The sequence below is a fragment of the Eleutherodactylus coqui genome, chromosome 1, assembly GCF_035609145.1.
Source record: "Eleutherodactylus coqui strain aEleCoq1 chromosome 1, aEleCoq1.hap1, whole genome shotgun sequence".
Classification (NCBI taxonomy): domain Eukaryota; kingdom Metazoa; phylum Chordata; class Amphibia; order Anura; family Eleutherodactylidae; genus Eleutherodactylus; species Eleutherodactylus coqui.
This window is the reverse complement of record NC_089837.1, coordinates 331,352,026-331,366,942: the sequence shown is the minus strand read 5'-3', so window position 1 is coordinate 331,366,942 and position 14,917 is coordinate 331,352,026. Positions and strand designations below refer to the sequence as shown.

The following is a 14,917-nucleotide window of genomic DNA, read 5'->3' as shown; positions in this document are numbered from 1 at the left end:
GGGGTTGTCTCGCGAAAGCAAGTGGGGTTAAGCACTTCTTTATGGCCATATTAATGCACTTTGTAATATACATCGTGCATTAAATATGAGCCATACAGAAGTTATTCACTTGCCATGGCTCCATCTAACTTCGGTGTCTTCTTGCTTTTTTAGACGCGCTTGCGCAGATCTATCTTCTCCATTCGGCTCGTCTCGGCATCACCGGCATTTTGGCTCCGCCCCCTTGTACGCGTCATCGCGAAGCTCCGCCCCCGTCACATGTGCCGATTCCAGCCAATCAGAGGCTGGAATCGGCACATGTGACGGGGGCGGAGCTTCGTGATGACGCGTACAAGGAAGCGGAGCCAAAATGCCGGTGATGCCGAGATGAGCCGAATGGAGAAGATAGATCTGCGCAAGCGCGTCTAAAAAAGCAAGAAGACACCGAAGTTAGACGGAGCCATGGCAACGGGGACGCCGGCAACGGAGCAGGTAAGTGAATAACTTCTGTATGGCTCATATTTAATGCACGATGTATATTACAAAGTGCATTAATATGGCCATACAGAAGTGCTTAACCCCACTTGCTTTCGCGAGACAACCCCTTTAATACTTTACACAAAATGATCGCTCAAAGCTGTCACTCAACTCTCTTGCTATGGAAACTCTCTGTCCACGAGCAGAGAATCATATCGATTGTCTGCTTGCGGTACTCAAATCGCGGCATGCTGCGATTTGCCATGATTCTCCGCAACAAGCCTATCTATTGGATAGGCTTACCACAGAGAACTGAAAGTTCTCTTCTCTGCTCCGCAATGGCGGAATATCGCTAGCAATATTCCGCCTGGCCTGTGGACAGGGGACCTTAGTTGTAGAACAAAGACATAATAAACCAGCACTGTAGAAGTAGAAAATGTTACTTAAGGCCCATTTACACCAGCAGAAAGTCAATAGGACTTTCTAATGTTAGAAACACATCGCACAAAAATCGCAAAGCACAAAGTTGCAATTTTTGTGCAATGCGTTTTTTACATTAGGAAGTTCTATTGACATTTGCGTAAAAATAAAAATGCAGCAACATCGCGATCGCCAGTGAGCAGGAGCAGTAAGGTCCGTGCTACATAAAAAAAATAGGACCTGACTAGAGATGAGCGAGCACCAAAATGCTCAAGTGCTCGTTACTCGAGTCGAACTTCCCGCGATGCTCGAGGGTTCGTTTCGAGTAACGAACCCCATTAAAGTCAATGGGCGACTCGAGCATTTTTGTATATCGCCGATGCTCGCTAAGATTTTCATTTGTGAAAATCTGGAAAATTCACGAAAGTGATGGGAACGACACAGAAACGGATAGGGCAGGCGAGGGGCTACATATGTTGGGCTGCATCTCAAGTTCCCAGGTCCCACTATTAAGCCACAATAGCGGCAAGAGTGGGCCCCCCCCCCCCCCGCACTGTCAGCATAAAGATCGTTCTCCTCTGCCACAGCTGTAACAGCTGTGGCAAAGAAGAACGATGTTAGCCCATTGAATTCAATGGAGCCGGCAATACAGCCGGCTCCATTGAAAGCAATGCGCTGCGGGCAAGCGCGGGATGAATTTTCGGGAAGGGCTTAAATATATAAGCCCTTCCCTGCAATTCATCCAGAAATGTGTAAAAATAAAAAATAAATATATATACTCACCCGGTCCCGGCAGACGGAGTTCAGCCCGGCCGGCGGCAGTTCTCTGAACTGCTCTCTGTAGTATTCAGCAGCCGGGGATTTAAAATCCCCACCTGCTGAATGAGCTGCCTCTGATTGGTCACAGCCTGACCAATCAGAGGCAGCTCTCACTCACACCCAATAAGTTTCGACTACCTTATCCTAAGACATTCCTATCTAAGTTATCAACACTTTTTGTAGCTCTATTCAACTTCTAATCTTCAATCTTTTAGTCGAATATTTTAGGGAACACATACGCTTGGCTCTAAGTAATTTTCCTGTGGGCATCGCTTTAACGGTCTGAGACGAGTAACAACTTGAAGTGTTTTATTCATATAGAGAGAAATCAAAAAAGGATATAGTAACATCATTTGACTAGCTGGTGAACTTTAAGTTATATTGATTAGCATTGAGATAATATACGAACTGCCATGTGGAAGCTTCACTAGTATCCCATATAATAATGGTATCATTTAGGAAGCATGCATGCAAACTGAGTTTTATATGGGTTAAAAATGTGTAAATACCGTATATTCCGGCGTATGACGACCTTTTAACCCCGAAAAATCTGCTCTGCAGTCGGGGGCCGTCTTATACGCCGGATATAGTGTCCAAAAAAAAAAAAGCAGTACTCACCTTCCACGGCGTTCTGCGGCGCTGATGCAGGCTGTCGCTCCCTCCTCATCACCGACAGAGCATTGCTTTCTGGATGCGGGGCTTGAAATCCCCGCCTCAAGAAAGCTAATGCTGTGATTGGCTAACTCAGGCCATTGAATGGCTGCGATTGGCTAACGCAGCGCCAGCTTTCATTGGCTGATGGTGCCTGAGTTAGCCAAAAGCAAAAAAAAAAAAAGTGTTTTAATAAATACTCTGCGCTCATTATGATAAACTCTTGTAGCTTCTCACTGTACATGCTGTGTTTTTGAAGATGGTATGTAACAGCAAGCATAGGCAAATAATGTGGAATAAACTTTGTACATCGCATTTTAACCACACATACAGATCCTTCCATGAAAAATCTCAGAAATGTTTTACCTCATTCTTACTATCTCAAATATCCAGGAACGCACTGAACTAGCACTTGCAGGGCTTCATCCACCTATGTACTTAATCTTTCATTTAGAGACCCCATACCAGCCACAATGGGGCGCAAGATATTCAGGAAACATAATTTGATTCTTTTTCAGTTATAATACCCATACTTCTGCCCTCCAACAACAGTTTTCTTAATTGACCTGACATTAATTAGTAGGTTCTAAATGCGAACTTACGATAAAGGCTGGTTTACACGGGCCAAGGACAAGGACAGTTTGAGTGACTGCTTTGAGTGATAAACTATTAAAGTAGCTACTCAGCTACTTAAATACCAATTATGTATGCAAATAAAGCCTTCACTGAACTCAGTTAATAGCCTGAAAACTTTTATCTGCTCTCAGATCCTTTGTTCTCCTTGTGGAGAACTTCTGATAAAAATGAAGGACGATTTTTAAGTTAGCTTGAATTTAACGATCAGCTAACAGTACCCGAAAAGCGGACAATGGGCGCACATTTACACGCATGGATTATCGCTAAACCGATTGCCAATTAGCGATTTCTTAGCGATCATCGGCTGGTGCAAATGGGCCTTAAATTTGGATATCATTCAGCACCCAATTTGGTTACAGTAAAGGGCAAAATCTAACACCACTATCATCCCCCCTTATCAGATTTTTTCAATCACTAAGTTTGTTCTTTTTCAATACATCAAGCTTTATATACTAATTTTTGGTTAAATTACTCAGTTTTACACTTGTATTCCTCAATTAGTGTTTTATCATATTCTTTTAATTGCTGTTCCATTGCATACTGAAAATCATCCAAAGCTTGAACTTGAGAGCTGATGGGGTAAAGGATGGATTAGACATCATCTACTTCACACAGCTTTCCCGATGCAATGCTTGCAAGTCCAATAGTGTCATTTGTTCCCCAAAGTACTTGTTTGAAGACCGTAATGTGGAGATTCAGAGTTCTATAAAGAAGAATGTGAAATGTCTTTATACTCAATGTCTTTTAACCGTCAAAGCACGTATGAATTTTTCCAAATCCAGTAGTGTTTGAAAAAGATTAAAAAAAAAAAATCGGTATCTACATGGTACCGACCACTTCAATTTTATGGATTTTTTGGAACAAAGACAAGAAAAAAAAGCTTTTTTTTAGACATGATTTTCTCCTTTGTTGTTACTATTTAAGCAGTTTGACTCACAGCCAACCTGAGCACTTGAAAATCTTCAAGCTAAGCCGTGGTACAACCTAGTAACCAGATGAAGAGAACATGCTACGCATTTTGTTGTTTAGAGGTATACTAGAACATAACCGCTGCGTCTGTACAGGCCGCATTATAAAAGTTGTCGCTCTTAGGCCCCCCCCTCACACAGAAGTTTGCAGTAAGCGAAGTGTTTAACACTGAGTTTACTGCGATTTCAGCAGGGCTGGCAAGCGTTATGTCAGCGTCTTGGCTGTTTTCAGCACAGCTGATAACGCAGCCAAGGAAGCTGGAAAGAATACTCACCTAGTAGGCGCCGTCCGCTGTCCCTAGAAGCTTCCAGGCACTTTTCTGTACCTGCAGAGCATCTCTTGCTGGTAATAAGAGTTTTAAGACCATGCCTCCAGCAAGAGATTGCTCTGATTGGCTGAGACGCGAGCCATTCATTGAATTGCTGTGATTGGCGCTGAATTAGCCAATCAGAGCAATCTCTTGCTAGAGGCTGAGCCTGTCCTTAGCAAAAAGATCCTCTGACAAGTGCCCAGAGCCCCAGAAAGCAGTGTCAGGGCTCCGGACAGCGCCAGCAAGTATAACTTTTTTTTTTTTTAGTAGTGCAGCTAGAGCCGCGTTTAGCGCTGCCCAAAATGCAGTACCAAGTTGTGCCAAACTTTGTTGTGCTGCCCATTCATTTTAATGGGCGACGCAGGGCTGAAAAAAAACAGAGGATAGAACATGCATCGCTGTCAAAGCTCAGCGTTGAAGGCGCTATGTTTTGACACTTGTGTGAACAGCCCCATTGAAATGAATGGGAGTGTTGTACAGCGTTTAGCGCAGCGCTGAAAAGGCAGTGCTAAACTCTAAAAAACAGTCTGTGTAAAGGAGGCCTTATACTATTTAAATATTTAACGGGGGAAGGTGGGGTCAGGCTGGGTTACTTATCTGGAAAAACCACCTAAATATGCTTGTTTGAAACTAGCCATATAGGGAAAGGATCTAGTTACTCGTTTTGGTGCAGTATTTATAGCATGGGTTTGGTTGTGGTGCTGTATTTACATACAGAGCTTGCTTCTGTATTTATGCAAAGGTTTTTATCAGTTGCCTAACCGATTGCCTATAAATGGATTGTGGTGTGGCCTGATAGATTGCCTGTCAAAAGCAGGTTAAAGTCCTCCCTAGGGACAAAAAAAAAAAAAAGGCATTAACCCTTTCAAACCTGGTATCGGGCCTCACTTGGCATTGAGATTTCCCTGCATAGCTCCCAACACTATGCAGGAGAGGTCCGTCATCGGCAGTCTCTTCTTCATATGCTTATTACACTACAGTACAACTTGTTTTAGATTGTCCTTAGAAATCCCAAAGACATTTTTTTTTAAAGAGAAAGGCTTGACTAGAATCTGTTTCCTTGTTGATCCAGAGCTACTGGAACTACAACACCTAGCACAATTAGGTCTAGAATGCATTTGTTTTTTGAAGGGAATATGACTTTTGGTGCATAATCCAAGATTCTCTTGAAAGGGAGGGGGTGGAAAAGAAGAGAATTCTCCTTTGTAACCCAGCTCCATTATGTGTAGCACTTCGGGATTCTGAGTTATTTCTTTCTATTGAGCTACATAATGTAAATCTTTCCACCACAAGACTGGCATCATTGCTTTGAAGAAATTCCTGGATTAGAGTTTGGGTTGCGAAGGAAACCTTTGTCTCACCCTTCACTACATTTGAGGTAGCTACAATAGCCCCATTTTGTCCTTTCCTTTGTACTCCTTTGGGAAAGTAGGGGGTCTTTGAAAAAAGTGCCTTTTTTAGGAGTTTTGTCTTCAGTAAATACAGCTTTGTCTGCTGCCTTTTTCAATAGGTTATCCAGCTCTGGTCCAAACACATTTACCATGAAAACCTATGGCACATTTAAATTTAGAAATTGTGTCACCCGACTATAAAACTTTAACCATAAGGCTCTACAAGTAGAGTTAGTAAGGGCACTCATCTTTGCACTAAAATCGTAGAGATTCTGCAGATGCGTCTAAAAGAAAATCAGTAGCCAATTTCAATAAAGGAATAGATTCAATATCCTCAGGAGTTTTGCATCTCCAAATGTTTTTCTAATTGATTAAGCCAAAGAAGCAGCCACAACATTAGCTTGAATAGTACTACGGTAGCAGCTGCTTCCCATGCTTTTTTGAGGAGGAGATCAGCTTTCCGATCCATAGGACCTCAAAACAGAGAGATCTTCAAATGGAAGAGAGTTATGAGTTTTACATCCTGAATGTCTATTTTGGAAGCCTGTTTAAATTTTCTAAAAACAGTTTTTCTGCAATTTTCCATTCATCTGAAATCAGTTCTACACTACTAGAGCTCTAAGCCCCCCAAGCATTTCCTCTTTGATAGATCTGGGTTTCTAAACCTCAATATCCATGGTACTGCAAAATGCTATCAATAAAATATCAATATCTTCAGAGTCAAAGTAAAAAAAAATTTTGTCATCCTGATTAGTGTTGAAACCCAAACTAAAGGCCCTTCTACACAGGATGATTATCGTTCTGGTTGTTAAAAACCCTGCGCTCCAGCAGGGTTTTGAACTAGAATTGTCCCGTGTAAAAGCATGCAGAAACAGAATGACTGGACGAGAGTCAAATGTTCAGTTTTAAGCATGCTTAAAATCCGAACTACACATTGTTCATTGTAAACAGCAGCCGTTTAGTTCCAGACGGCCGCTGATTACAGTGAATGGAGAGGCGAGGGGGGAGAGTGGGAAGAGAACTTTCCCTCCAGATACCACGCCTCTGTAGGCTGCGCTGACCCTGTGTAACAGCATGGGAACAAGAACAAACAGGGACGAGTATAGAGCATACTTTGCCCGACACTCATTACGTGGAATAGAGACTTTAGTGTAACACCGGGGGTCTCTTGCTCAGAGGAGTCTTGGCAGAGTGACCTTCAGGAAGGGAGGGAGCTACAGACCCAGACAGATCCACAATCATGCTCCTTTTGACAAAGTGCCACATACAGCAGCCCTCTGAGATCTTCCCTCTGTAGGGACAGGAAAACACCGGGGAGGCATTATCTAACCGATTTGTGCTCCTGTCTCTATAAAAGGCGGGGGAACAACCTCCATTGGATGCTGTCGTGAAGCGGGGCAGACTGAAATTATTTTTTATGTTTAAATACAAATATTTATTATGAAATATGGAATCTGTCTTAGCTTAAAAAGGCTGGAGGTAAATATATATCACTGCACTTTTGGCCACCACCAAACACGCATAAAAATATAACCATATTCAGGAGGGAGCAAACACTTCTTAGAATGTCCAGTCAGCAGATTATACTACAGATCCAGGCCTTCTAAGACATACACTATGTTGACAAAAGTATTGTGACACCAACCAATCCTGTGCTGTCAGGCGAAGGGGTTATAAAAATCGGATGTGTGAGCACTAGGAATTAAAAGGAGACTTTCACATAGGCATATCCCATTACAGAAACCATCAGAATGTCACGAGGAGTAAAGCTGGAATATACTTTCCATACAAAATTGTTTTACAAGATTGAAGAGACAGACATAAGGCTGTTAGACGAGGACAAGTTGTTTGAAAAGTCAGTGTCCCTTTAAAAAAACAAAACAGTATTTAGGGTAGATCAATATTGATAAAAAGGCCCAATTTATGGATTTAAGGCATGACTCAAAAAGAGAAACCACAACAATGTATTAAATCATTTGTTAATGAGAGTAGCAGATTGTGTTTTACATATTTTTTTTTATTAATACATAAGTATATATTTCGTTATAAAATGCTGTTGATAAAGAAACAACTTGCTTGTTATGTGCCGTTGTCAAACTAAGAATTCACTTTAAACAATAAAACATACATTTCAGTTAGATTTACAGAGACTTTCAATATAAAAGAACTAAATATTCTCCATTCAGTGAATCAAAAAAGGATAGCAAGCCATTGGCACACGTGCCAAAACAAGTCTTCACTTTAGTTTGGGCTCTGAGGAGGGCTGAAAGTAACTCTGGTCCTGGACAAAGATGCCTGTGTTAGTTCTTGAACTACAGTACCTGATTCACACTGCAGTAGTATGCATTGGTAGTCTAAGACACTACATGCCGCTCCGATTGGCTGGCTCTGCTCACATGGTCAATCAAAGCAGCTTATAGTAATATAGGCTAATCATGCATACTAATGCACAGGAGTCAAACCATTGGTGCGGTCATCGTTGTTTCCCAGGAACAGAGGGTGGCTTTAAAAGCCAGCTGTCACTTACCCAGACTGAATTCTATCAAAATTTGCCAAGTACCATTAAAAAACATCAAAAGAAAACCATGCTAATATTGCATCTGAATTGCTTCTGATTTTGGCTCTAACACAAAAAAAAAAAAAAAACTCACTCTGTTTTATATATGTAATGATTTGTATAATGTTGCATGTATGCAGGGAAAAAAAGTTGGAACGTTTATGATGGTTGGTCCCTGTCCAGCAGGGTTGGCACTATGACTTCACATGCTAGTCTTGTACAAAGCGAGCCACGATGTCAACATTTTTGTAAACTTTTTAGATATGTATTGCTTTACCAAAAATATAATGCTAACTTAACCCAAATATTTAAGGCATCATATCCATGAAAAGAGGACTCATTAGAAGGCAGTCAGTGAATCAGTTACATATTTAAGCACTCTTCCGAGACCCCTTGAGCAGCTAGCTCTGTAATGACATTATCTAGGTAGTTTGGGTCAGGGTAACCGTGTCCCGTTACGTTAGAACTTCTTTCTGTCTTGTGATGGATTTCATTCCACACTACAGTGTCCGATTCACCCGTCGTGCTGGAAATGCCAATAGTGAAAATCAGGCGCCTGGCCCAGGCCAATTTTAAAAGCTCCAGTGCCTAATAGAAAAAAAAACCCAAAACACATTAAACAAATTGGCAGATGCCGTCCTCGCTGCACAGACAATTTTATTTTATCTATCCAATGTCAAAGTAAAAAAAAAAAAAAAAAAAAAAAAAAAAAAAAAAGTAACATTGCTGCAAATGGGTTATACAACAAAAGCAAAAATGTACTCTTCTTTTTCCCAGCACTGACACTGCAGCGGTGCTCCAGCATGTAACCCCTATAGTCCATCAGCTCAATTCTGCTCCAGGCCTCCAGTACGGCTCGTAACTACTGCTGTGGTCATATGATGGCCGCCTGTATACAAGGAGCAGGAGGACTTCTGTAATGCTTCCTTTCTTGTTTTGCAACATTTGCAGTGGTTTTAGAACTTTATAGACAATAGATAACCCCTTTAATTACAGCTCATCTAAAGTGGACATTTGCATTAATACTTATGCTAAGGCTGTGTCACACACGACTGGGTTTGAACTGCGGAATCCACGATAGTTAACCGAACGGATGATCCACGGTATTCCGCATCCATTGAAAAAAATATATAGAACATTCACATGTCCGCTCACATGAGCGGACAGCAATTGAGATTTCCACTCGTGGAAATAAAAATCGCATAATGCTCTTTTTTAGCACGCATTCCGCACAGACGGCTGCTGAAGTCAATGGAAGCCATCTGACCTGCGGTCTATCCACACTTGACATTGCAGATAGGTCGCGGGTACGCGGTTAATCGCCTTGCGGGAAAAACAGGTTTGGAAAAAATAATCTGTATTGCACATGTCCGATGGCGAAGCGCTGTGGCCATCGGCAATACAGAAGAAATTGAAATACGACAGGTACACGGGGTCTCCGGCTGGGGTCATGGCCAGACTCCGCTGCGGGCTCCCGCATGTAGACAAACCCGTCTGGTGAGCCCAGCCTATGGTTTTTCATTCCTCTAGAGGAGCATCTGAGATCACATCACAGCTGTACTTTGCAATGGCTTCTTCACTTACATGTCTGACAGGCGTGCACACAACACATCTGTAGACAGATTTATCTTCAGATAACTTCTATTTAGAAAGAATATTTATACTTTCAATTGCAACGCATTGTGGAATATACTGATGCTGTATAAAGGTTACTACTTGTTTCTCTGTTAACTTTTAGGCAATACTTGTCCAGTTGTCCATTAGATGGCGCTGTGACACCGATTTGCCATGAGGCACATAAACGTGAACTAACTAACAAGCAGGAAACCTTTCTACTATCTGGAATAAGGGAATTTCTCAGGAAAGTATACAGTAAAAAAGCATCAGCACAACTCAAATTGCGTAGGGCTTGCTTACCAATCTTCCTTTGGAATTATCAGGGAGATAGCAGTGACGAGGGAAGCCTCTTGCTGTATATGGCTTTCCTGGGCTAGGATGTTCAGGTCCCTGCACAAACAAAAGCCCATAAAACTAGAATACATTGTGAATAGATCTCTTAAAAAAAAATAAAAAATCTATACAGATTGAGTCTGGAGTACCAGCACAGATACAAAATTTGAGTTAGGATATAGAGAAAGAGCGTCGTGCCATGTGCATTTACATCACAATGGTGGTCCAAGATAAAAGGTCAACAGTTACAAGCAACATTCTTAAACTAGCACATCTAATATAATAAAGCCTTTTGTTGCTTTTTCTTGCCCCACACTTTGACCCCTACGTGTGACCTTTGGTGGATGATTTTGGTGCCATTAGATTGGTGACATCCTCACCACCGCCGTAAAATCATAAAATATGAGTTTGATACATTGAGTGACCCGTCAGGCCAGGTCAAAGTTCCTATGTTAAGTCTAGCGGCGCTGTTCTGCTCTAGCCAACAGCACCGCTAGGGAGAGTCAGGGCTCCTTCACACTGGCGAGGGTGATATCGGGCCGTGAAGTCTGACGTGCTGTTTAATGTATGCATTTGTAGGATATTAAATCCTCTGACATATGCTGTGTGCACGTCCAGATTTATATTAGACACAGTCAAGAGGTGGGTGCGAATACGAATCTACTAAACAAGCAGTACCTGTACTCCAGGATTGATGGTATACACAATGTGGATTGTGCCACAATCTTGATGGCCAGGCAAAGGTTGAGGGATTAGAAAAATGTCCATTTTTCCCTTTGGCTGGGTTCCTGTCTTTTCACCATATATCGTCTTGCAAGATGGACATTGCAAACTTCCATCCTGTAAAACAAAAAAAACAATTAATAGTGAACAGAATCTTTTTAAAAGAAACTTCTTAAAAGAAATAAAAAACAAACAAGGCATTAGAGAATGCACAGTGCCGAAACATGGAAGAGAGACATATCAAGCACAAGAATATTGTATGCAGGATTACAGAGATGAACTCAAAATATACATGGAATTTAAATCGGAACGTTTGTTACAAAACTGGAGGGGTAAAGATTCCCAACAGGAGAATCTGAGATTAACCAAGGCGACAAAACACAATAAACCCTCACAGTGCAACAAATAAAAAAGATCAAAAAGACAGGAGGTTATCAAGTGGGGACCCTTAGGCCTCCTTCCCACGAACGGATTTCCGCCGCGTAATTCGCGGCGAAAATCCGCTGCGTTGCCCGCAGCTATTAGGTTCTATTGAACCTAATAGCACAATGCTCACGATGCGTAATTCCACCGCGGAATTACGCACCGCGATTTCTCCCGTCCTCACCCGCAGCATGCTCTATTTTCTGCGGGTGAGGACGGGCTGTACGCACTGACGGCTTCCATTGCAGTCAATGGAAGCCGTCCATTCACGCTATCTCCCGCTGTAACCAGCGGGAGATAGCGTGAAAAAACGCTTTCCCGCCCACCGCCGAGCGTCATATGACGCCAAATGACGCGGTCCGGCCGCATCACGTGACACGGCCGGCCGTGCACGTGACACGGCTGGTGACGCGAGGGCGGTGGGCGGTGACGCGCGGCGGTGGGCGGGGAAGCGATTTCACGCTATCTCCCGCAGGTAAGTATAGGGGCTCTGGGGGGCGCCGTGACGGGCTTCACAGCGTAATATTACGCTGCGGAGCCCGTCACGCTCGTGGGAAGGAGGCCTAAAGGCCCATTTAGATGGGACGAATGTCGGGCAAGCGATGCCTGACACTCGTCCCCGAGCTGTTGCACAGGAGGTAGTATCGCTGGCTCACAGCAGTGCAGCTGGAGATTTCTTTCCTCTAGCTCCCCAGCCCCCTCCAATGACTTAACATAGCGGACGTTCAGTATTCAACAGCTGCTATTTAAGCTGAACGATGAGTGACCACCTGATAGTCCATCATTTATGCTGCACATAATTGCTCAAAGCAATTAGCTGGACACTTCTACTGCAGTTGCAGAACAATCTGCAACCCCAAATTTTATTGAACTTTGCAGGGCAATGCCGAGCCAGATATGTTAATTTATACAAGGTGTAGCAGTGCAGGGGGAAACACACCAGGCCACGACCAAATGTCTTGTCTTTATTCAGACTTGATGAACATAACATAAAATTTAAGGAAAGTCCTTTTGTGTTTACTATTGCTGGAATGCTGATTTAAAAGTCTTTTAGATTTCAATAGGGCATAGTCTCAGCAAACCTTCCCTGCAGCGTGGTGCGGCGTCTCCAGCTCAGGGCTCTCACTCTCAGCCTCTGCTGCTCACACTGGTCATCTCCCTCTGAACATGTCAGCTGCATCGATCCGTATCCACCACCTGTCCTGCTCAGGTGGAATTCCGTACCGGAGTCAGGAACGGACCGGATCTACATCACGGATGCTAGTAACCTCCGCGATATATACCTTCCGTCCTCTCACCCTGCTACAAAGGGTACACCACCATTATCCACCTAGATTCCAGCAGCCCTGGTTGGCTTAAGGTGTTTCAAATTCAGTAAAATAACCTTTTTAGCACCCCCCCCCCCCCCCCACACCCAAAAAAAAACCAAACAGAAGTTTATACAAGGTACGGGTTGTCGCCATCATATTTCTTTGATAAACCAGAAGACAGTGAACAATTTTCTTTAGAAACTTCCAATTTGCCAGAGTAAACGAATGGCATAACTGAGCTGCTTGGAACACAGCAATCTCTTAGCCTCCGCAAATTTTTGCAGTCTTTGTATTTCCAAGGAGAAGTCTGAAAATACAACTTTCAAAAGTGTCCAAGCCTATGGTAAGGCTCCAGGATCTAATCTACCTCGGTAATGCAACAGCTTAGCAATAAAGGTGTGTGGAGGGGCTCAATCATGTGGGGCCCTAGCTGGAATCTGATGGGCATGCTCAACACAGAAGTGGTGAAAGGATATGAATCATACTTGGAGAGATTCACAAGGATTTTTTCCCTTCAACCCCCTCCGGTAATTCCATAAACCTGCGGTTACATATGTGCAGGATATTCGAAGTCCTCCAGCGTTCGCTGCTGTGTAGTAGGTCTGCACGCGTGCATGAAGTGGTCAGACTGCAAAGCATCAATCTTTAAATGAAACCGCTATACATTTTGTGCTATAGCGGTTTCATTCTCTATAATGTCTGAGTCTCCTGCCTGCGGCCGCTGGCTCGTGCAGGCCATGATAGCCAGGAGTAGAGGCCTGTTTACGGGAGGTTGAGCTGTGGTAGTCACAGACAGCCTAGGTCAACTCGAGCTGCCCAGAACCACTAGTCTACCTCTGCGTCCCTACCTACTTGCCTACGTTCTATCTTCTGGTCCTATTGGGACCCCTCTACACAGAGGATGACTCCTGGTGCCTGGTCTATCTACATGCAGTGAGTCAGGGCTGTGCTCTTATTTTTTTGGACCCTTTGATTAGAGTCTGCTGAACTTTTCTGTGGCCTAATAATCTGCTGCCAGCAATATATTCTGCTTGCAGGAGATGCAGTCGCCAAAATGCAGGCGCACCTCTAAAGATACCCCATCAGGGGTCAGATATGTCCGCAGCAGCCACAGTACTGGAGGAGGCAGAAGAGTTGGAGCTGCAGCGGGACAGCAAAGATTGTCCTCCACAGCACAAGATCATGGCACTCAAGATCCGGTGAACAGACAGAGCCCAGGCCCTGCACTTCTGTTCCATGGTCACTGCAAGCTGGGACCAGGGATGCAGTGGAGAAGCAGTCCACACCAAGTCAGTGCACCATAGCCAGATCATGAGTCCACAAGCAGGGTATCCTCGTGCTTTCTGTAACGCACAGAGTGGCAGCAAGGCAGGTAAAGCGCTAAATACACCAGATGTATTTAGATGGGCTCAATTACCTAAGGAGCTCAGCAGAAGTGCACCTCGATCGCTCAGAGGTCAGGCCACACCTCGCCCTGAACAAAACTTTGCAATGTATTCTACATATTTTTGCAAGTAAAGTAGACAAAAAAGTTCTATAGAATGACATATGCACCCAAAGGGAATATGCAAACATGCAATGCTGGGAAGAAGTGAGATCCACCGGGCAGCCTTCTAGTGAGACCAGGCAGAGTAAAGAAACTTTTGTAAAGGTTATGCTCCTTTTAACAAATGATACATGCACTCACTGATTGAGTGGGGAGATGAGCTTTTTTTCCACTAAATGAGTGATTATGTGCAATGGGTGGATTACATCTTATCATACTATTTGTTGACTGGATGCAAAGGTTCATCTGGGCTGAACTCACTGATGACACACACTGAACTTTTTGCTGTCAAAAGTGTAGAAATTGTCCTGGCACCGAAAAGGTTAAAGAACAAAACACTTTATTTAAATCAGAAACTGGTCAAATATTCCTATAACATGTAACTACTACTGTAGATACCGTTAAAGCTCCCTTTACACAAGCGTCTTGCCTGTGTTAAGCCTTTCCATCTCTCGGTTCCGTTTTTGGAGCAGAGCAACAGAATTAAAATGGAAATGAAAAAAAAAGTTGTTTATTCTCCCCCCCCCCCCCCCATTGACTTTAATGGGTTGTCAAACAAACAATGCTTAAGTTTCTTTACTGGAACAAACAGCAGACTGCATAACCTAGAGAATATAACCTATTTCCTTGAAAATAAGACCTTCCCCAAAAATAAGCCCTAGTATGATTTTTCAGAATTGCTGAGGATGCAGAATGATTTTCCAGGATTTTTAAGGATGCTTGAACTATAAACCCTACTCCAAAATTAAGCCCTAG

At 43.2% G+C, this 14,917-nt stretch overlaps 1 protein-coding gene across 2 annotated transcripts in view; it reads right to left on the bottom strand.

Annotated features, from left to right (window-relative positions):
• Positions 1–7,648: 7,648 nt before the first annotated feature.
• DTX2 (deltex E3 ubiquitin ligase 2) overlaps positions 7,649–14,917 on the bottom strand; it is a 62,880-nt gene continuing 55,611 nt past the window's right edge. For both annotated transcript variants that reach the window (XM_066575310.1, XM_066575319.1), the window contains 3 exons: positions 10,838–10,999; positions 10,127–10,216; positions 7,649–8,797 (listed from right to left, as the gene is read on the bottom strand). In XM_066575310.1, coding sequence (XP_066431407.1) covers positions 8,573–8,797; positions 10,127–10,216; positions 10,838–10,999 — 477 coding nt within the window. In that variant the 3' untranslated portion in view covers positions 7,649–8,572. The remainder of the gene's footprint in view (positions 8,798–10,126; positions 10,217–10,837; positions 11,000–14,917) is intronic.